Source organism: Paramisgurnus dabryanus, chromosome 17 (assembly GCF_030506205.2).
Source record: "Paramisgurnus dabryanus chromosome 17, PD_genome_1.1, whole genome shotgun sequence".
Lineage (NCBI taxonomy): Eukaryota > Metazoa > Chordata > Actinopteri > Cypriniformes > Cobitidae > Paramisgurnus > Paramisgurnus dabryanus.
In genome coordinates, this window is record NC_133353.1 from 35,479,682 (window position 1) to 35,502,949 (window position 23,268).

At 37.2% G+C, this 23,268-nt stretch overlaps 1 protein-coding gene across 7 annotated transcripts in view; it reads left to right on the forward strand.

Moving 5' to 3' along the window:
• ralgapa2 (Ral GTPase activating protein catalytic subunit alpha 2) overlaps window positions 1–23,268 on the forward strand; it is a 143,824-nt gene that overhangs the window by 40,158 nt on the left and 80,398 nt on the right. For all 7 annotated transcript variants that reach the window (XR_012335337.1, XM_065267503.2, XM_073812491.1 and 4 more), the window contains exons 4-16: window positions 7,808–7,865; window positions 9,753–9,796; window positions 9,959–10,139; window positions 13,280–13,395; window positions 13,528–13,666; window positions 14,783–14,985; window positions 15,373–15,603; window positions 15,953–16,126; window positions 17,756–17,896; window positions 18,191–18,339; window positions 18,436–18,547; window positions 19,334–19,571; window positions 21,575–21,748. Coding sequence is in view for 6 of the 7 variants with exons in the window: in XM_065267503.2 (XP_065123575.1) it covers window positions 7,808–7,865; window positions 9,753–9,796; window positions 9,959–10,139; window positions 13,280–13,395; window positions 13,528–13,666; window positions 14,783–14,985; window positions 15,373–15,603; window positions 15,953–16,126; window positions 17,756–17,896; window positions 18,191–18,339; window positions 18,436–18,547; window positions 19,334–19,571; window positions 21,575–21,748 (1,960 nt within the window). In the remaining variant the exon portion in view is untranslated. The remainder of the gene's footprint in view (window positions 1–7,807; window positions 7,866–9,752; window positions 9,797–9,958; window positions 10,140–13,279; window positions 13,396–13,527; window positions 13,667–14,782; window positions 14,986–15,372; window positions 15,604–15,952; window positions 16,127–17,755; window positions 17,897–18,190; window positions 18,340–18,435; window positions 18,548–19,333; window positions 19,572–21,574; window positions 21,749–23,268) is intronic.

Sequence of the window (23,268 nt, forward strand, 5' to 3'; positions counted from 1 at the left end):
GTCACTGCAGCAAGATGGAGCAAAGACCCACCAAACCCTCGGCTTTCCTCCGCGGACCCCAAGTGTGCGAGCTTAAACCGACGGGAATCACCCACAGTTATTTGTCTGCTTCCTCAAGGCAATGACAGCTGTTATCCAGCTGTCCTCTACATACAGATAGACGCTCCGGATCAATACGGCTGTGCTCAAATGCTCTCATACTCATGTGTCATCACGCTCTTCATCAGCAAAAGAAGTAAATGAGAATGACACTGTAAGACAGGCCCTTTAGCAGCCTGAGTGACGGCTGTCGCACAAGACGTGAGATTATGTTGACATTGAGGAAGATTTATTTATCCTCTTCTTGTCGAGCATCACCACTGACACACTTTGAGTCTGTTATCAGAAGAAAGGCCACATTCAGGCGTGTGCATGAACACGGAGACATCATTGATCCCAGGTTGATCTTTGGTTGAGTGTGTCATAATGCAATTACCCATAATGCAATGTCATGCACTGCCGCTGATTACATTACCCTTGTCTATTATCTAAGCCTACTTGTCTCTTTATGTATCACCCTACAGGGACACGTTTAACGCTCTCTTAAGTCCAAAGTAACCACAAGGTGTCGATTAGACACAGCAGTCATGTATAAATGGCTGCTTAATTAGATGTTCTCCTGTTGACCATTTCAAATAAAATGCACATCACATTTACTGCTTAGACTCTTATTTATGTTATGTACTCTTAGTGAAACGTAATGGCCAAATATGCTTATCACCAGCCAAATCATTGCAAATATATTATAAATGTCACAGTGTTTTGTGAAAGTCACAAATTATATATAGTTAGGGCCCTATGAAATCCATTGAATTTTTCACCAAATTCTATTTTATTTATTTTTAAATTCCGTGTTTTCCGTTTAAATTTTTCTGGATTCTGAACTCAGTGGACCCGGTACTGACGTTATCGAATATTATATATTAATATTCCTTAAATTTTTAAAGGTCTGCCATGGACCCAGAACCCAATATGAGATGTTTGAAAGCTTAGAATGTCTATTTTCTGCAGATATGCATTACTTTGAGATGTATTTTACTGTAAGAAAGTTATTTACACTTAATTTACACTACCCCCCTTTCCAAATTTTATTCAATCTTCATATTGTTCATATCGCTCAAATATGACACACATGTGCAAGTCTTATATCAAATGAAAGCTCTGATTCCCAGGAATCCCAGGAGGAAAGCGCCTATTTTTTATATTTATTATAACAAAGACAACATATACAATCATTTTTATCACTTTCAACAGTGTTCTGTGTAATTTCAAAGGGTTTCCTGTAAAATGATACCAAACTTTTGTATGTACATCTCTGCATGTGCGTATGGGAAGCTTGTGGATTTTGGTAGGCCAGATCCAGGCTAAAATCCCCAAAATAGTCCCTGTGTTTAATTAAATAAAATAAATAATAGCTTTCTGTTTTCAAACTATACCATTACATATGTACTTAAGTATATCCAATTAATGTGATATTGAAATATTAATAAGAAGTAAGAAGTAGATAAGAAGTATTTTCTTCTTTGAGGAAGCTATCACTATTACTAAAAAAAATTTAAGCATCCTTTGATAATTATAGGAGCACCACAACTTTATCATCCTGAAAATTAAAAGCTTAAACAATCAAACTTGATCTTAAATTATTTGTCACTTGAACTTGTGTTTGGGCCATTTTTAAACCAGCTCTTTGCTTTAAACGTGTAGATTCATGGGGACCTATAAAAACCATTTCATGTTATTTTTATATTCAGTTATTGTTATATACAAATTTATTTCACATTCTGTATTTTCATTTTCTTTAATGGTTAATTACATTTTACTTCTCAAACTACATGTTTAATAAACTGAATTCATAAAATGTAATTATAATTTTTTTCATAAAGAAATAAAAACAGGTCCCATAACAATCATTTGCACTCACACAAATGCTCCCAAATATATTATAAGGTCGCGCCAATAAAATTTCAGGAGCATTTGCAACCAAAATGATTTTTTTTTACATTTTACAATGCAACACCATGCTGATGTGAATGATTACATTTGCATTGATGCATAAAAACAAATAATTGATTATTAAAAAGCAGTGCGGGGTGTGTCTTTCTCTTTCTCTATGAGACGAGGGTGCGTGCGCAGGAGACTTCATAATCTTCATAAAAAAATTTAGGATGCAACGCATTGTGATGCATCGAGATATTGGATTAAATTGAACCGCTGACATAAAAATCGTAATCGAATGATGATGACATGCCTTGAATTCAATAAATTGTCTGCTAAATCAGTGATTCCCAACCCGGGGTACGCGTACCCCAGGGGGTACGTGAAGAGTTTCCAGGGGGTACGCGAAAAGATTTACATTTTGCTTTGATCTCATTTACTTTTAATAAAAATGTCTTTCGTTTGTCCAGTCATTTACCTAAGATTGATTTTTGTGAGGAAAGCATTGTGAAAAGGATAACTTTGTAATTATAATCTTATCATTAATATAATTAGCCGTCAAGAGTAAATGCGCTGCATGATCCAAAACGCAATAGCGATGTCCAACTCAAGAACGATCTGACTATTTTCAATGAACCTGAATAGTTTCTAAAGACACAAAGTTTATAAATTATAAATAATGTTCAAATAATGCTATAATATTCATTCCCGCTGCCATTACATTTTCAAATTATGCAAAAAAACGTTTGCATTGTTTTTGGCTAACATATATTGTCCCATATGATGTATTTTGTATTTATAGAGAATGTCTTAACACATTTTGTTTCTCTTTATATTTGAACAGAATAATATTTGCACACTTTAATTATCAGTAACTTAAATTGAGATTTTAGTAAATTTAGGGCATTTACTAAAAAGGACGTGAGAGCTCAATTCCAAATAAGCGTCGGAGTGGATAATTTGCGTGTGATTTACTACAAAGGCGCAAATAAAATACACAGGCAGAATAATGACATTACCACATTTCTATAATGACCATTGCAATCCATTAGAGCAGCGCAAATTAGTACAGGGTCGCAAATAAGAGAACTCGGCAGGACATCGCAATGAAAATGCGGACTGCGGAGTGTGAAATTCCAGCTAAGTGAAAGTAAGAACCGGAGGACGAAAGATGAAGGGTAAAAGAAGTTTTGAAATACCTGATTTGACTTCTCCTCGTGACTTATCCTCCTATTTTCTCCAGCAAATTAAACATAGCATGGCTTGGCAAACTATATATATTTTTTTAAAGTATGTTCCTCTGGCAAAATGTAATACTCTCCTCGCATTAATGTTGCTTCAAAAGGAAAACTTCCACAAATGCAGATGCAATAAGGTCGCAAAAATAACACCTTTTCAGAGCTAAATATCTACTGCGTGTCTTTAGTAAGTTCAGTCGTTATTTTATGGAGCGAATTTTGTGCCATAATTTTACAAACAAATTTGGCATTTTGCAAACAAACTCAATCTGCTTTGCAAAGGGAAAACTTGACTCGCAAACTAACAGAAAAAACTTTGCAAATAATAAAGGCAATTTGAGAGAAAATGCAGAGGTGTTACAAATATGTACTGTGTTTTGTAAATATGACCATGATTTTTTCACAAATGTGACCATGATTTTCTCACAAATGGGACCATGATTTTCTCACAAATGTGACCATGATTTTCTCACAAATGGGACCATGATTTTCTCACAAATGGGACCATGATTTTCTCACAAACGGGACCATGATTTTCTCACAAATGTGACCATGCAATCCAAAACAGCAGATGGCGCTGTTTCAACCTTATTAGGCATTTTCAACTAGTCTCCCTGAAAAGCCCTGAATTTTAACTTACATATCACCCCGGACAGTGCCAGCAACTGAATGAAGACTAAATAAATTTTTCGTGGTTCATGTTGTTAATCTCTGGATTTATTGAAAGTGTTGATAATAATTAATGTCTGTTAATAGTAAACACATTCTGTGTGTAAAGACATTGAATTCCATCTGAATTCTATACATTTGCAATTGTCAATCCCTATACCCCGTCTGATTCTCTAAATTCTCTTCTTTTGGTGATAAGAAACTCACCATCACTGGACTGTTTTAAGTGATCCTTAAAGACTTATCCTTTTAAAATAGCTTACTATTGCAAAATGATTATTACTAACTTGTTTACTTTTGTATGTGTATGTTCCTGAGAATCTCATATATTATGGTGCTTTGAGTTTTAGAAAGTGCATTATAAATAAAATTTATTATATCCCCTGCAGAAAAATAACAGCTAATAACAGCCTATGCTGGTTGACTGGTTTAACCCTCTGGGGTCTAAGGGGTTTTTAGGGCCCTGGAGAAGTTTTGACCTGCACTGACATTTGTGCTTTTTTCAGTTGCTTAAAAACATAATAATGGCAAAAGTCTTATAACACTGCATTCAGCACAAACTGGGCTACTATATTATATGATTAACATGTATGTACATGTTTGTATTTTTGAGAGAAAAATGTTTATGCGTGGTTTTTAAAAAAGAAAAAAATTTAAGTGACTGATATAAGTCCACAAAACTCATTCTAAACATGTTTTCCTAAAACTTTTCAAAGCAGGATCTAGTAGTCTAGAGTTTTTTCTTTAAAATGATGTGAAAATCATTCTGCTTACTCCTTCACATAACACAATATATTGATTTACAATTTCAAAGTCACTTTTTGGTTAGGAAGGCAATATGCAAGGAGGTTGGAAGCTCTTGAATAATCTGTGATTGACAATACACTGCTGAAGAACAATACACTTGCATAATGAGCTGCATAATGAGCCTTTAGGCAGGAATGTGAAGATGCCATTATTGTTAAGTGTTTGTTTGTGAAAGCAAGACAAAAGAAATGCCTTCACATGCATGATCCTGCATTAAATAAACTTACTGTGCAGAGATATACGCGAATAAACTGGGTTTTAGATGTGTTTAGATGCGTCTTAATACAAAGTGCGTCAAATATGATTGTGTGTTTGTGTATGCGTTTGGCCGTTGATCACGTCTGACGGAAGCACAAAGAAAACATAAGCGCATGGAGATTACTTTTATTTACTAGGCGAGAGTAACCAAGTAGATGTGATGTTTGCAATCGTCTTTTATAAGAATACCAAAAAGCGCGTCAAATGAGGCATCGTGTCTTTGTGTGTGCATTTGTACATCGCGTCACACCGTCGAAGCACACACACTTGCATCTTTTATAAGAACACCACAAAGTGCGTCAAATAGGAGGCATCGTATGTTTGTGTGTGAGTTTGGACATCGCGTCACACAGACGAAGCACACACACTTGCATCTTTTATAAGAACACCACAAAGTGCGTCAAATATGAAGCATCGTGTGTTTGTGTGTGCATTTGGACATCGCGTCACACAGACGAAGCACACACACTTGCATCTTAAGAATACCACAAAGCGCGTCAAAAATGAGGCATCGTGTGTGTGTGAGTTTGGACATCGATCCCATCACACTGACGAAGCACACACACTCGCGTCTGTCTGGAGATTTAGGCGCGAGTAAACAGTTATGTGGTGTGTGCAATCGCATCTTTTATAATGATACCACAAAGCGCTTCAAATATGAGGCATTGTGTGTTTGTGTGTGCGTTTGGACGTCGATCGAGTCACACTCGCGTCTGGAGATAACTTTAGTTACAGTCACTAGTAAACAAGTAGATGTCATGTTTCCAGCACTCGGATTAAAACTCAACACAGCAGTGAATGGCTGCAGAGACGGAATGTCCATTGACTGTGGGGTTGATTAATGAATATGGATGATCTCTGCTCTTCTCTTCAATGGAGCGGGGCGTGGCTCATTATAGATAATGAAGCAACAGAAGAAAGACGGTACATCTCTCTCTTCTAATACAGTTAACAACGAATTACAATATTTGTTTTCGATTTCACTTACATCATTTAAAAGCAGACATTCGAAGCATTATGTAGACAAAACAACAAAACGCGCATCATGTTTATTTTCTTATTTTCTTAATTTTGCGAAAAGCACAACATTCTGTTTTTATTGGGAGTGGACAGAAAAAAACTAGACACTTTAACGTTTTAAATGATGTATAAATCATATCTGTATGTCCAAAATCAGCAGAGTTATCTAAGTCTCTTTGGGGAGTGATTGAAAAATAAAGAGTTTGCGGCGCCCGCGCCGCAGCCGACCCCAGAGTGTTAAGATGGTGTTCCAGCCTGGTTTTAGCTTAAGCTAATATTAGAAGGATTTTTGCTTTTATACTGTAGCTGGTCAGGCTGATCACACCAGCCCAAACCAGCTTGACTAGGCTGGAAGCTTTGCCAGCTTGGCTATTGTGAAAGAAGCTGGTTTAAACTGGTCCTCCTAACCTGACAAGATAAGACCAACTTTAAAAGGATTAACATTTTGTAGAAGTTTATCTTGTTCAGAGTGCTCAAATGACTATGATCCTGGTTGGTTGGTTACTGTTGCTTGAACTGGCCACTCTGTCCAGACAGCCGATGTTGGGTTTATTATGTCCCTACCACACTCTTTCTCCAAAGAGTTTCATTTATTATCCTGCATCTTTTGATAAGCATTGTAAGTTGAATTCATTGTCTTGACACACAGAATTTGTTTACTATTAACAAACATTTATTATTATTAACACTTACAATAAAATCAGTGAGATTAACAGAATGAAGCCCGACAAATGAAATGTCTTTATTCAGTTGCTGCCACTGTCAGGGGTGATATGTATGTTAAAATTCAGGGCTTTTCCCCTGGGCTTTTTTCCAATGCCTGAAAAAGTTGAAACAGCGCCATCTGCTGTTCTGGATTGCATGGTCCCATTTGTGAGAAAATCATGGTCCCATTTGTGAGAAAATCATGGTCCCATTTGTGAGAAAATCATGGTCACATTTGTGAGAAAATCATGGTCCCATTTGTGAGAAAATCATGGTCCCATTTGTGAGAAAATCATGGTCACATTTGTGAGAAAATCATGGTCCCATTTGTGAGAAAATCATGGTCACATTTGTGAAAAAATCATGGTCACATTTGTGAAAAAATCATGGTCACATTTACAAAACACAGTACATATTTGTAACACATCTGCATTTTCTCTCAAATTGCCTTTATTATTTGCAAAGCGTTTTCTGTTTGTTTGCGAGTCAAGTTTTCCCTTTGCAAAGCAGATTGAGTTTGTTTGCAAAATGCTGTATTTGTTTGTAAAATTTTGGCACAAAATTCGCTCCATATTATTTAACGCCAAAATGATGGTTTGCGCAAGCTGTTAGTAAATCTGGCCCTTAAAGGGGTCATATGATGAAATTTTTTAATTTGTAAAATAAGTCTTTGGCGTTCCCAGAGTCCATATGTGAAGTTTTATCTCAAAACACCCTACAGATAATTAATTATAGCATGTCAAAATTGCCATTTTGTAGGGCTGAGTAAAATGTGCCGTTTTGGGGTGTGTCTTTTAAAATGCAAATGAGCTGATAAAATGCAAACACTGATCGCAATGATAGTGGTTTGTTGAAATAAACATGCTTCATCAGTCAGTGCTTTTTACTTTAATGTTTAAAATTAATAAATATTACTAATTATTTGTCTTTAAAACACAACTTAGGTTTAGTTTCGATGAAGGGGTACTTGAGCCTTACTGATAGGGCTGTGGGGGTACTTAGGGCAAAAAAGGTTGGGAACCACTGTGCTAAATGCATAATTGTAAACATGTTGTACTTAATAATTGTGTGTTTAGTGCTCTTAAAATCATAGAGTCAATTGATTTAATGTGTTTTACGTTTGTTTTTTCTATTAGAAAATTCTGCAACTACTACCTGAGAAAATCAACAGTCGCTGGCAGTTTCACAGTATAGGTAAGTGACTAAAAACACCTGTTCATTTGACACAGTATTAGCTGAAACAGTGTCACTGTGTCTGTATGCATTGCTGTATAAGACCCAATGTGTGTGTGAGTTTTTTGTGTGTCTAGGTTGTTTCACCAAAGAGACAGTGTAACCTGGTTTAAATACTAAGCTTTTTGAAAGAAAATAATTAGATACAGAGAAAGTGAGCGCAGGAGGTTAATAAATGAGAAATGCAAATGAGAGGCATGATTTGAAATGCTAATTTCTAAATTAAATTATGCGTCTCGTGGTTTCAGTCTCTCGTACAGAAAGGAGGCAATAACCTCAATTATAGCTTCAGCTTCCCTTCAGACGGACACACAGACAGACTTTTAGTGATTCTTCAGGGAAATTTAGTCAGAGATTTGTCTTTAGGTATTTCCAGCTTTGTGTATGTTGGGCAAATATATTTACTTGGCTTTATTAAAGCTAGTACTGTAGCTTTTGTGAGTAAAGGGTGTTCACATTGGGACTAATCTGCAGTGACAACAGCAACCCGAATCATTTACACAGGCAAATTCATAACATTCATAATGGAAATGAAGAAAAATAAATAAATAATAAATAAATGTTTAAAGTGAAGTCAACAAAAATTATCCATACAGTATGTTCACCTAAAATGTTACAAGGCGAGAAGTTCATTGATGTGAGCAGTTTTACTGTTTTGCATGATATCTCTATACTGAGACAGACAATGCAATATCTTCAAAAGTAAAAGTTGGATCTATTTAAAAATATATATATACTTTAATGGTAACACTTAAAGCTTTGTCAACTTAAATTTTTCACTCAAAGTGAGAAAATTTAATTTGGAAAAATATATTTTTTTAGGTGTTAACCAATTGAAGTAATTTTTAAGTTAAAGCAACTTGGTTTTGCAAGTCAATCCAACCTACTATTTTAAGTTTTGACCTGTGATAAGTAATAAGACATAACTTTAAATTGTTTAAATTAATTTGTTAAATTGCATAAATACAAGTCCAACTTAAATACAAATGTTTTTGCTTTGCAAAAAAGTGTTGTGCTTTCTGACAAATACTGTGGTGAAGATGATGGCCCAGGGTTTCCCGCAGCACTTTTCAGTTCGGGCGGCCCGCCTAAGCTGGGAAACCCTACCACCTTAACTAGGTCATTCCAAAAAAAAATTGCTGCAAAAAAGGCCGTGTCCGTGAGAACTGTCTGTAAGTGGACTTATGTTTTGGGTTTATTTAAGCCTGTTATTATATTAGTCTATAGTTTATAGCAAATTTAAAGTAAGTTAGCTGGTGATTTTGTTGTTTGAGCAACCTGCTAGCTAGGTTTCATGTGCCTGTTGATTAGATATAATTGTTGAGCGCTCTTGCTCACTTTATTTATGTGCATTATTTATATGCTACAGTAGTTACACTCCTTTAAGATAATGTAATTAATAGTGGGAAATAATCTGTTTTTTACATTTTTGCGCTATCTATCATCGTTCGCCAGACGTTCTACAACATCTGCTTCAGTTTGTGTTTATTAACCCTTTATTTTACACTTCATCACGCAGCTATTCCCATTAGAGGTATCTGTTAAAAACATTTAATTCATTAATAATCTAGTATGTGTTTATTTTCTGTCATAGTTTCTTCAAAATTAAGTTTAATTTGAGTGTTTTAAATAAAAATATTTTAATTTTCATCATAACGCGTACGCTCCGCCCCTTTAATTGTCACACCTCCAGCACCTCCCCCGGCCACTCTACCACCTTAACTAACAAAATTTCTGCGGGAACCCTGATGGCCAAAAAATTAAGTCACCATTGTATGATTTTATTTGTTTGTGTCACAAAGCTGTTAAGATGTGTTGCCTTACACCGTTGTTGTTTTTCATATTTAGGTTCAATTCTCAAAAAACTTTTGCACACTGGAAACTCATTCAAGGTGGGTGGTACATAACAAATAAATCTGTAGATGTTAATTATAAATATCTTGTTTAGTTCAAATGAAGCATAAAATTATAAATGACATGTAGCTTTGAATGTGTTGTGTGTAACCAAAAGCAGTGATTTTGTTGAATAATCATGTATGTGTGTGCTTGTACAGATTCGCTGTGAGGGTATGCGCTTGTTCCTTCTCTGGCTTCAGGCCCTGCAGAGTAACTGTGCCGAAGAGCAGCTCCTCATCTTCGCCTGTCTGATCCCAGGATTCCCTGCTGTACCCTCATCCAGAGGACCATGCACACTGGACACCATCATCTATAACCCCTTCTCCAACCCACCTGATGGTAAAAAAACTTACCCATGAATACAGGAATACATAACATACCCAGTTTCAGTTATTTTGCGACATGTTTTAAAGAAGTGATTGCAATGCAGCATGCATTAGATGGTCCATTGAGGGAGTGTTAATGGGACCCGGGCTTGTTAATTCTCAGCATTTGAGAGGTGATAACTGCTAAATGAAATGAGGGCTGACGTTCAGATAATGCCTTGTACCCTTCAACAGAAGCACCTGGACAGATGAGTTAAACTCAGTATTAATGCTCTGCATACCTCGCTTCACCTGAAGTACCCAGTCACCCCTTTATTCTTTCCTGTTCACATAGTTGCCCTTCTTGCATTTCATTCAACAAATCTTTTGGCCGTGGAATGCAGTGTTTAATAATGGCAATTAATGGTCATGTGACACTTTAAATTTACTATTAGCGTGTAAAAGGAGGTCAGACTCTGTTACACGCTGAAATGAATAATTTCTCGTGATGTTTCCTCTCAGAATACATTTTATCAATGCCCTTGAACTTGTGATGACACATTCGTTTCAAGCACATTTAATCCGGTTTAAAATAGATAATTTTTTCTTTCGGTTAATGCTGAGGAGCTTTAATACTTCACAGTATAACTGAAAACAGATTCATACTCAAGGTTTTTCCGCCTTTTGGGATGTCAAACACTGTAGGGACACAGGTCTTCCCTAATGGATATTAATACCGTTGAGCCGCTGTTTACAGTCACGCAAATTAAAGCAGCTTACCAAAAAAAAAGTCAAAAGTGTGAATTAATTTCCAATAGGGATGCACAGAAATAAAAATTCTTGACCGAAAAAGAGGAAGCCAAGGTCGATATCCGAAAAACCAAAATAAATTATGCCAATTATTAGTACCATTGTATTTATGGCTATGACTGTGTAATAACTTTATTAGGGGTGTGACGGATCACAAAACTCACGGTTCTGAATAACATTACAATTTTTGAGGCATGGAGTGGATTATTTTTCAGATCAGCAAAAAAGGGGTGGGAAAATGTAATAACAAATAAAGAAATTACAAACATTTATATAAAAAACAAATTGCACATTAAGTAAGGTCAGAAATTAGCATTAGGTACAGAAATCTGATTAAATTATTCATAACACTGTCTTTATTGTATAAATTAAATATAATTATTATTATTTTTAGAGCTACAGAAGTGATTTTCTCTTTGTCTTAGTTGTTTGATTAACATTAATGACACAGACTTAAGTAAGTTAGTTGAGGTTACTGTCTTTTTAAGAGCAAATAAACAGACTGGTTTCTGACTGTAATACAGACTTATTTTGACTATACATACACTTAAACAAATGTTTTTATTAGAAAAAGAATACTGTGGAGATAATTTTGTTTGTTGTTCCCTGTCAATAACAGAAAGATTTTATGTTCGCTTGCTTTTTGAAACGCGTCTCTTCGTGTATGCACTACTGAGTGTACGATATACTGATTCACGACCTCGGGAGCTAGGAAACGAATTGAGACACAGGGATATTGAAATACATCCATTCCACAGACATGTTGCTTCAGACAAGCACGTGAAATTCGCGGTTTCTGTTTGCGTCATCACAACATTTTGGTCGTATTGTTTTGGTGTAAAAAGTCTTTCCCCTGAAATTAGAAAATGCTCTTTTAGGCCATTTTCAGACAAAAAAAAATGATATCCTGCAAAGGCGGCTGTTAAAGTAATATGACCAAACACTTGCTCCAGCCTCCAGCACAGCTCAAATCTCAAATCATGCAGTGTTTCGAATATTTGGGAATAAGTGATATAGTGACTCAATATCAATTCACATTACATATTTTGACCGCATTGTTTTTCATATTTTTTTTATTAAAATGGAATCAGAACCAGGAATCGTTAGGTAGAACTGGAACCGGAATCGGAAAATGTCTTATGATACCAAACCCTACTAACTAGGGGTGTGACGAGACACTTATTAATCCACGAGACGAGACACGAGATTGGGTTCACGAGAACGAGACGAGATGATATTTTTACACTTTTTAAGAAATCCTCAATGATAAAATAAATGAATAAGAAACTGAAATCACGTTATTTTTTTTAAAGATTTTAACTAATCAAGGACTGGCCCTAACAATTATTTTTCTAACTGATAATGAAGTCATTTGTTATTTTTGGGTAATAAAAATAGACACAAGTGAGCAGTAGCCTTTAAAATTACATAATAACGAAGATGCAATAATAATTGGTTCAAAAAAAGTATTAAAACCAAGTTACATTAAACAACATTACATTAACAAACACATTACATTTGTGACCTATAAATAAAAAGCATTTTTTATGTATTATAACACATGCCTGCAGGGAGTGATAGTGGACTCGTCTCGCGGACGCTATCTTCACTTTCACTTTCACTTTAGACGGAGAGAAACGCTTATTTTTAGTCAAACAATGTTTAAACCCATTTGAATATTTAATATATGTCCATTTCTTTACACTAGAAATGATACAGACACTGTCTTTTTTGCAAGAACATGAAGACATTAAATCATGTAAACTCTTAGTGAAGGTTTAATCTGCTAAGACTTCACATCTGAAACTGATCAACAGACAAACACACAACGCATCTCAGATTTCAAACGAGTTCCCAAACGAACATTATTGGAAACCCAAACAAAAAAAGCAAATGCAGTAAAAGGCGGAATATAATGCATGCACTGTAAAAGGTTCAAACAGAAAGCTGCATCCTCCAGAGGTCGCATATGCAGTCTGCATACATCGATTGACCACAAAAGACCACCTGTGCTCTGTCTATTGATCTAATGTGTGATATACCGAGCACAATGTTTTTACATCGGTCCTGACTTCTAGCGCAAACCCACAGTCTTCGACAGGATCTTTAGGCTATCATTGATAAATCTAATCTTTTTATTTTATCGTTTCAATTGCTCTGAAATATCTACACGTACAAGACTTTGTGCAACATGTTGACTAACAACACAAGCAGTTAAATACTAGTAATAATAGTGCCAGCACTTCTTTAAGAGGATGTACATATATTTACTTTGTTACTATTGTGTTTATATAGCACCCTGGGTGCTACACACTTTCAGATGTGTATGATGATTTTTAGACTTTGTGGTTTGTGGTTTTGTAGCTAAGATCGTGGCAGAGGAGATCACGCCACTGGTGCCTGCAGTGCCTGGAGAAAAGGTGACGGATGATCACATCTGCTCCATCCTCCAGATTGTGCTAAAGGTCATGGTTCTTCAGGTGAGACGGTGTTTGGTTTATAACGCTTGCGGTCTGTAAGTGATCCTGTAATTGTGCTCTGGTTCAGTATTTGTAAAAGTTGCTCATAACTGGATTGTCATAATGTTATTTGAACCTCGAATTCTTTCACAGGCCTCCAGCTTGGACTGGAAAAACAAAGAGAACCAGGACACAGGCTTTAGGTTTCTGTTTTCTCTCTTCAAGAAGTACTACATGCCTCACCTATTCTCCACCTTTACAAAACACACCAACCTCTACAAACCACAGTTAGGTGGGTTTAAGATGAGAAACCCTTCTGCCAAAAAACTCATTTTACAATTAATACTTTTAACAAAATTATAATTTGGTGTTTAAAATGATCCATGTAATATCATGTTGGTCATTGTGTACTGGTCATATTAGTTGCCTAAAAAATAGTTTTATTGTACATACTGTAACGGTCCATTCACACCGGGCCCAAGGGTTTACTTTGAGTTGGTGACGTCATGCGTTGCCGAACTGAATTGTGGAAACGTCAGCGTTGCATCACTGTCGTTGCTCGTGGCAGAAGTTGAACATTTCTCAACTTTTCAAGCGCCAACATGGGCGTCAGCCAATCAGATCACCTTTTGCGAATAACCTAGTATGTTTATGCAAGACCGGAGAACAGAGTAGCATGTGTTGCAGCCATTGTGATTGGCTGTTGGCCACGCTTCAAACACACCCTCCGTCAAGCTTTACCGCCGGTGCCCCGTGTAAATGCACCGTAAGGGCGTCATGTTAAGACCAGTCAAATACTCACTGTATTCTGGTATCTATTTAATTATCAGAATTTATAGCTTATCAAATTAATAATTGGCAGAAATGCCTGTGATGTCAGTTTTTTTGGTAATAAAACCAAAAAACTCCCTGATGTGGTGTCAATATAAAGGGTTTTAATATCAACTTTTAATTGTTGGTAGTTTTGTTAGCTGTCAGATGAGGGAATATGACCCCAAAGCCACTTTACTTTAGTTAAAAAAATTATCTGACAATACTCATATAAAAATAAATTATTCTGTCATTTTGAACTAATAGTTTGGTATTTGAAATAATATGAATTTTTAAATGTCCTTTCTAATGTTTATATATCTACTAAAGTAGTGATGTGAGCATGTGGCCACATCCAGTGAAATGTATGGGTCTCTATGGGCCTCTGCTGGCCAAAATGTATCATTTAAAAATGTATTTATTTCGTAATCACTACTTTCTGGGGTCATGTTAACCCCCAAGGACCCTTAGTGTAAACAGGAAAATCTGGGTTTATGAGGGTTAATAAAAGTGCTTTGTTTCTAATAAGCATACTATATAGCTATTTCTTATTTTTCAATATTAACACTAGTTGAAATTTTCTGCCTGTCTTCCTTAGATCTTCCCATTCACAGACCAAAGCCCTTGTATGTCCCCGTGACACGAAACAACGAGAGCACGTACTGCACCAGGGACCAGTACCTGGCTCCCCGCGTGGCCTTCATCACATGGCTCGTAAACTTCTTCCTGGAGAAGAAGTATGTGAACTCATCCACGAGCAGCTCAAAGAATGGAGGAGAGGTGCTTCCCAAAATCATCCAGGTGAGGTCATGTAGAGCAGTGCTTCCCAATCCTGGTCCTCAAGTACCCCATCCCAGAATGTTTTAGATGTCTCTTTATTTAAAACACTTCAACTCATCAGCCTTCTTCCAGAATGGATAACATATCTCTCAAGCTGATGAGTTAGATCAGGTGTACTAAATAAGGAGACATCTACAACATTCTGGGAAGGGCACCAGGATTGGAAAACACTGATGTAGATAAGTTCATAAGACAGGCCAAAGTCGAAGTTTTGACTGCTGTTTGAAACTGTATTAATATTGAAAGTCTTTAAAAAGCTCATGAAGGCTTAAAAATAAAGCTGTAGTGTTGAGATCATTGCTTGCCTTTTGAATTGTGATTGATCTTGTAAATATATTATTTGCTCAGACTGTGACTGCAGGCGGTATCAGTCAGGAGAAGAGCTCAGACTCTGAACCCAATGGTCCTGTGGAACAGGATAAGAGTCACTCAAACAGCAGCACGCTGTCCGATCGCAGGGGCAGTAACTCCAGTCTCTGTAGCATTGAGGAGGAACATCGAGGCGTCTACGACTTAGTGCAGTCCATCTTGCTATCCACTCGCGACAACGTCAATTTCGTCAATGAGATCTTCCATCAGGTCAGCTTTTGATAACTTGCTTAGAAATGTCTAAAAGTCGTTCCACCTCAAACACCATTTCTAAAAATTCCAGATGTAGATGTTGTGCTCTCTGCTGCCACATTGTGGAGAGATTGGGTTATTACAGTTATAGTATTGCTATTTTTTTCCAACAGATTTAGTCATCTTTTCATTATTTATTTACTTAATTTCCTTTTTACTATTTACTTCCCTTTTTATATAAATGAATGTGCAGTATTTGTTATGCTAACTCTTGTTTATAAAGTGACACTTAATGTTTTAAATCACATACTAATGAGTCATGACATATGTTTGATCATTAATATCATTTGTTGTTTGTATCATACAGGCCTTCCTTCTGCCGTCATGTGAAGCTTCAGCCACCCGTAAGGTGATCAAAGTCTACAGGAAGTGGTTTCTGCAGGACAAGCCCAGTTTCATGAATGAGCCCGAGATCACCAACCAGGGAGAAGATGGTGAGGAAGAGCACCACGTCTCCGAGACGGACAGTGTACACATTCAGGTACGGTTACATACGGATGCTGTTCTTGCTAATTCACTGAAGTGTGTTAAAGGGCTAGTTCACCCAAAAATGAAAATCTTTATCATTTACTCGCTCTCATGTTGTTACAAATCTGTATTTGCCCCATTGACTATCATAGTATAATTTTTTTCTTACTATGGAAGTAGTCAATGGGGCTTCTGATTGGTTTGGTTACAAACATTTTTTAAAATAGTGGTCACTGGTCACCAACCGTTTTATCTCCAACCTCAGCCTTAATGAAAGGAAAGATCTACCCTTTTACAGGGCCCAGATTGAACCTCCAACTTAAGGCGTTTAATTTAGGCTAATTTTATTTGAATTACGTAAAATGCATGGATCCAATTTTTAAAAGAAAAGAAAACTCATAATATTTAAAGTCTCCACTTTCCATATGGCCAAATGAGGAGAAAACATTGATTAACAAAGTGAAAAGTTATCATAATAATGACTTGGTATTTTATATTTATAAGATACTTTCTCAAAATGTCTCATAATAATGAAAACCTTTCTCAAAATTAAAACTTAACATGAAGCCAGAACACTGCACGCTGGCGACATTCACTGGTAAAAGCGGTGTAGTAAATACAATGTGAAAGATGCGAAAACCAATTTTTTTAATAAGTTTATGTATAATTGGTGTGTTTTAGTAATCTGTCTTTTATAGACTTCTTAAATCATTTACGTTAAATCAGATATGTATCCTAATTGTTTTATCATAACGGGTCCATTCCACTGTAACTTAACTTCATTGTCTGTTGAAATACAAGTTGTAATGTTTTCAAATATCATTATAGTCGTATTTTGTTTTAATAAAACACTAAGTTATTATTATAAGGAAGTTTCTCTTTAAAAAAATGTATAATATCTGGCTTACCAAATAAGGTCTGACAACTTATGGAATTTTATATTAATTTATAAATGAGCTCCATTCATGTAAGCAGGAATTTGACTGTAACCTATCAAATGATACATAAAACTGTCCAATAATCAGTTCATTATCAATCACTGACAGAACCGCGTTTCATTTGGCTACTGTATGTTACGTTTTATGTTTTAATGTCATTGAAGAACATTCAAGCACAGTTCACAAACAAGCTTCTTATGTGTTTTTTTTACATTGTGTGTATATAAAATACAGGAAAAGCGCGTCGTGCCAAAATTAATCCTGTCAAATTATGTCTCATCCATTCACAAATCCACACTATACGTGCTGTAGAAACGTGCGTGCACTATGCACTATGCTGTGAAACTGGTTGATGATTTTTTTTATTGACTGCCGAATTCTGAAAATCTGCTGTTGGTAGGCTACATAAAAGCAAAAAAAAGCGGCTGGGGTGAATTATTCGGCAGGTTGCCGGGAATTGTTGCGGTGATCCCACTGGACCAACTTATTTTTTCTCTTACTTGCGTGATCTACAGATGAAGTGTCAAAGATCGACCGGTCGATTGCGATTGACATGTAGGCGACCACTGTCTTAAAATATCTTCCTTTGTGTTTATCAGAATAAAAAAATGTATACAGGTAACAACATGAGAGGGAGTAAATGATGACAGAATATTCATTTATTGGGTGAACGATCCATTTAACTCATCTTTTCTCTGTCATAGATGCAGGCCATCGAGACTCCCGGACATAAGAGATCGTCCAGTTGGGGGCGCACTTACTCATTCAGCAGTGCCATCAGCAGAGGCTGTCTGACTGAAGAACAGAACCACAATGTGAAGGCCGGCATTCAGCCCGCCCTACAGGTGCTCTGTCTGTCTCTCTCAATTTTCAATTTAAAGGAATGTTTTTGGCACGATTGTGTCTAAATTCACAGTCATCCACAGGTTCAGTTGTCTGTTTGCTTTTATAAAATGGTTATTTCATATACCTGGCAAGGTTTCATAAAATAAAATATTTCTTCTGCCAAGGAATGGAGTTTTTCAGAAACAGTTAATACCAAGGGTACTCAACCAGTCATAGTCACGGACCAGAAATAACCTTTTTTTTAATATTTTATTATTTAACATGTGGGTCATTTCCTGTTTGTTTTTTTTCAGGTTTTCCTGACAAACTCCGCTAACGTGTTCCTGTTGGAGCCGTGTCAGGATGTGCCGAAGCTGTTGGAGAATCAGCTGGATGTGTGCCGAGGAGTGCTGAGCGTCTATCGCCACATTATTATGGAGCAAAACATGAACCGCCAGACCTGGTCAGTCCCGCACAACATTTCCACACTGTCTTTATGTACACTACTCTGCTTATTCAGAATAGTTTTCTGATGAAGTGCATTGTGGGAATTGTTTAGGGAGCAGTTACTGCAGGTGTTGCTGAGGATCACAGAAGCGGTGATGAAGAGACCACAGGACAACCAAAGAAAAGATGTGTTCGCCCATAGTCTGGCCAGCATCCTCTTTAAAGTGAGTCAGAAATGTATTTTTGTCTTGTTTTCAGTAAAAATATCTAAAAATTCTTAAATTAAGATGCTTTTTCTTGATGAGCAAAACGACCCAAGAAAATAAGTCTAGTTTTTAGACCAAAAATATCAAATTTAAGTGATTTTGTGCATAAAACAAGCAAAAAAATCTGCCAATGGGGTAAGCAAAATTTTCTTGAATTAAGTGTTTAAGAAAAGAGTTCAATTTTTTTTTTTGTTTACCCTATGACAGACTTTTTTGCTTGTTTAATCCACAAATTCACTTAAATTTGATATTTTTTTGTCTTAAAACTAGACTTATTTTTTTAGATTATTTTGCTCATCAAGAAAATGCATCTTGACTTGAGAATTTTTAGATATTTGTGCTTAAAACAAGACATTAATAGTAGCTAAAAAGTCATTTTTTGCAGTGCACAGTGAATCACTGCCTGCAATTTTTACACTTGAGGGACACTTTGGGAAGAGACAGCTAATCTTCTAAAATTTGTTGTACACAAAACATGGATGTCACTTATATGAGGTTTCTAAAAGGCAACAGCTTGATAATTTGCAAGAATATGAGGGGCAAATATGTTACTTTGTGTTTTCTTTACAAATACCTCAGAAAAAGACAGTACACAAGACACAAAAAAGCCAAATGCACACACAAGACCGTAATGCCCGGCCGTCTTTACGATGATTTTAATTTAGACTTGGTTATGATTTGATGTCATCTCATATGTTGTTTTAAGTCCGACTTCGTGTCTGACATTTAACTTGTTGTTTGCAGACGATCTTTGTGGCGTGGGTGCGGGCAAACCTTACGGTGTTCATATCCCGTGAGCTGTGGGATGATCTGCTGGCTGTGCTGTCGTCTCTCAGCCACTGGGAGGAGCTGGTGTTCGAGTGGGCCAGCATCATGGACTCTCTTACTGCGGTGCTGGCACGATACGTCTACGGTCTGGACCTGCACAACCTGCCGCTGGACAAACTCTCAGAGCAGAAGGAAAAGAAGCAACGAGGCCGAGGTGTGTGTGTGTAAATTTTAGTGGACTGAACACTATTCTTTACGTATATATTTTTTCACATGACCTAAAGCATTTAACCTTAATCAAACCTAGTTTGTGTTATATCATCTGCAGTATAGTTAACCTTTGTTTGGGGTAGAAATGTACTCTTGGCATTTTATCAAGCAGGTTCTTGAGCTGTCACAGTGATTACGTTTACATGTACACCAATAATAAGTAAGGACTTAATCGCAGTAAGATGTTTACATGACTGGAGCTAACGTATTCACTCCTATTTACATGCAGTTTTTATTTGAACGTATTTCGTTATTCGGTGCCGTGATGAAGACAGAAATATTATGACAGTGCCTGTAACGGTTTTATACGCTGCTGTCACGTGATTTGAGCTGTTTCTGCATGAAGGCAGCGAGTCGTGTTGACAGAGTTCAGGGAAAACTCCCTAATGTCAAGATTAAAACAAATTCGCACTTAAGGTGCGTGACTAAAACACACGTGCACTTCAGTTACTCCGTGTGTTTACTCCACTTTCCTCCCAAAGGCCAAAACATGCAAGTTAGGTTAATTAAAGATACCAATTTGCCTCTCCCCCAACCTGTGTATGGATAAACTTGTATGGATCAGCTTGTATATAGATTAACCGGTTTTTGCCATGAATATAGCCGTAGATGCTGGAATGAATAAAGGAAGAAAGATGATACGATTTTTAAGATCATGAGAAACATTTCAGTCAAGCATTGTTATACTTTTGGACAGCAGTTTATGTAATACTGTTTTTATATACACTCACCTAAAGGATTATTAGGAACACCTGTTCAATTCCTCATTAATGCAATAATCTAATCATTCAATCACATGGCAGTTGCTTCAATGCATTAAGGAGTGTCGTCCTGGTCAAGACAATCTCATGAACTCCAAACTGAATTTCAGAATGGGAAAGAAAGATGAAAGAAAGAAAGTGTCCAAAAGTATTACAATGCTTCACTGAAATGTTTCTCATTCATTCCAGCATCTACGGCTGTATTCATGGCAAAAACCGGTTAATCTATATACAAGCTGATCCATACAAGTTTATCCATACACAGGTTGGGGGAGAGGCAAATTGATTTAAGTAATTTTGAGCGTGGCATGGTTGTTGGTGCCAGACGGGCCGGTCGGAGTATTTCACAATCTGCTCAGGTACTGGGATTTTCACGCACAACCATTTCTAGGGTTTACAAAGAATGGTGTGAAAAGGGAAAAACATCCAGTATGCAGCAGTCCTGTGGGTGAAAATGTCTTGTTGATGCTAGAGGTCAGAGGAGAATGGGCCAACTGATTCAAGCTGATAGAAGAGCAACTTTGACTGAAATAACCACTCGTTACAACCGAGGTATGCAGCAAAGCATTTGTGAACCCGCAACACGCACATCCTTGAAGCAGATGGGCTACAACAGCAGAAGACCCCACCGGGTACCACTCATCTCCACTACAAATAGGAAAAAGAGGCTACAATTTGCACGAGGTCACCAAAATTGGACAGTTGAAGACTGGAAAATGTTGCCTGGTCTGATGAGTCTCGATTTCTGTTGAGACATTCAGATGGTAGAGTCAGAATTTGGCGTAAACAGAATGAGAACATGGATCCATCATGCCTTGTTACCACTGTGCAGGCTGCTGCTGGTGGTGTAATGGTGTGGGGGATGTTTTCTTGGCACACTTAAGGCCCCTTAGTGCCAATTGGGCATCGTTTAAATGCCACAGCATACCTGAGCATTGTTTCTGACTATGTCCATTCCTTTATGACCACCATGTACCAATCCTCTGATGGCTACTTCCAGCAGGATAATGCATAATGTCACAAAGCTTGAATCATTTAAAATTGGTCTCTTGAACATGACAATGAGCCACTGTGGCTTTAACATCCGCATTGTCATTGACAAAAGTGGTCTGTTGGCAACAAAACGTAATGGCCACATAAAAAGTTGCGGTACTCTGGTCTGTGACTGACTCTGTATGTGTTTCAGGAGTAATGCAGGACTCTCAGAAATCCTCAGATGGTACTCGAACGTTCTCCTTGAGCTGGAGGAACTCAGGAGATCAGATGGGAGCTCAGGAGCCCATGAGAATTCGCAGTGCCACCACCACCGGGGCTCCCGCCGTGGAGAAAGCCCGCAATATCGTCCGACAGAAAGCCTCAGGTGAGCTCGCTCTCTCCAATGTGCATGCGCTCTCTCTTTCTTTGTCTTCTTTCAATTCACTCTCTCCAGACTCAGATTGTATCTCTTTATGGTGGAGAGCTTGTTGAGTTTTGAGCAGATGCGTTTTGAGGCCGAAGGACGCCTCTCAAACACACCGCGTTCGTGTACGTTCGAGAAACATGAAACGTCGTGGATTTAAATTCCTCCTTTTCTTTCGCCTAATTGGATTTCTTCCACATTGATCTTCAAACGTCCCTGCTCGTTCAGAGAGCCGTCTCATCGAACCGCCTGCCTGTTTTTGATAGTTTCATTAAGGGCGTAATTAATGCTCATTAATATGCATAAATAGGTAACTCTGCGAAAGCGATGTAATCTGAAAAGAGAAAGCGGTAATTAAAGCGCGCTGTAGAGGGAATAATAGAGTCCTTCTCTTTCACAGCGCTTCTCCAGACGTGACATGGAGTGGCCGGAAAAACACAATGCTAATATTTTCTCTTATCAGAGCTGGCAACGCAAACTTAAAATAACACGCTTCATATTTCCCAGTCGGGGATTGAGTATCAAAAGACTCCTCAAAGAAAGTCCTCTGTTTGACTTCAGCTTATTTCTCTTCAAATGCAGAAGAAATGCACAAGTCATTGAAGAGAATTGATCTTTTAGTTTGCATAGTATTAGTGGTGTTTGCTAAGACAAGCATGCTCATACTTCATGCTGGACATTTTAACAAATCACTTATTTGAAGAACTGAATGTCAGCAAGCAAATCGGCCAACAGCATTTGTGATGCCCACTTGGCATGTGTGCTAAGCGATCAAACTTCATATCTAAAGTTATTTTGATACAATGAATCTAATGGCTTTTTGCATGTAAACTGCACGCTATTATTGACTTTGCCGGTGTGTTTATAAGTGCAATTTATACTTCTGCGTAGGACCTACGGCGTAGAGGCTTACGTGTCAGTTTTCATTTAGCTTGAGTTGTTAAAAATAGCTTCTCAATTTTGTCAATCTTTGTTTTTGCTTTTGCAAGCAGAAATATGTACAGTATGAGGAAAAGTGACGGCAGATTTTTTTTTACCTGACAGGAGTGGTTTCTAGTAGACCAAAGACATTGCTTGTGGTCCGTGTAGAACTGACGCATTGTTACATTTGCACATCTGTCTATGCCGTAGGGTTCACGTCTATGCGTAGGCTATGGCGTACAATCGAGGCAGAAGTATAAATTGGGCTTTAATGTTGAGCAGCTACTTTTCAAGTAACTAGTGTTCGAACTAAGGGGGGGTTGGGGTGGTCTCGGACCGCACAAAAATATAAATTAGGGGGGCCCCTGGTTTTTATTCAAATTAAAATACTACATGAATTTAATATTCTCGTGCTACGCTGCCACAAAGCGATTCTGTCACCATTAATGTAAACCATTATTTAGCTTAGCTAGAGGACCCCCATAATCTTTAACATAATTCAAACCACATAGTAACTAGGGTTGTGAATCGGACAGTTCATTTAGATTCGATACAAAATG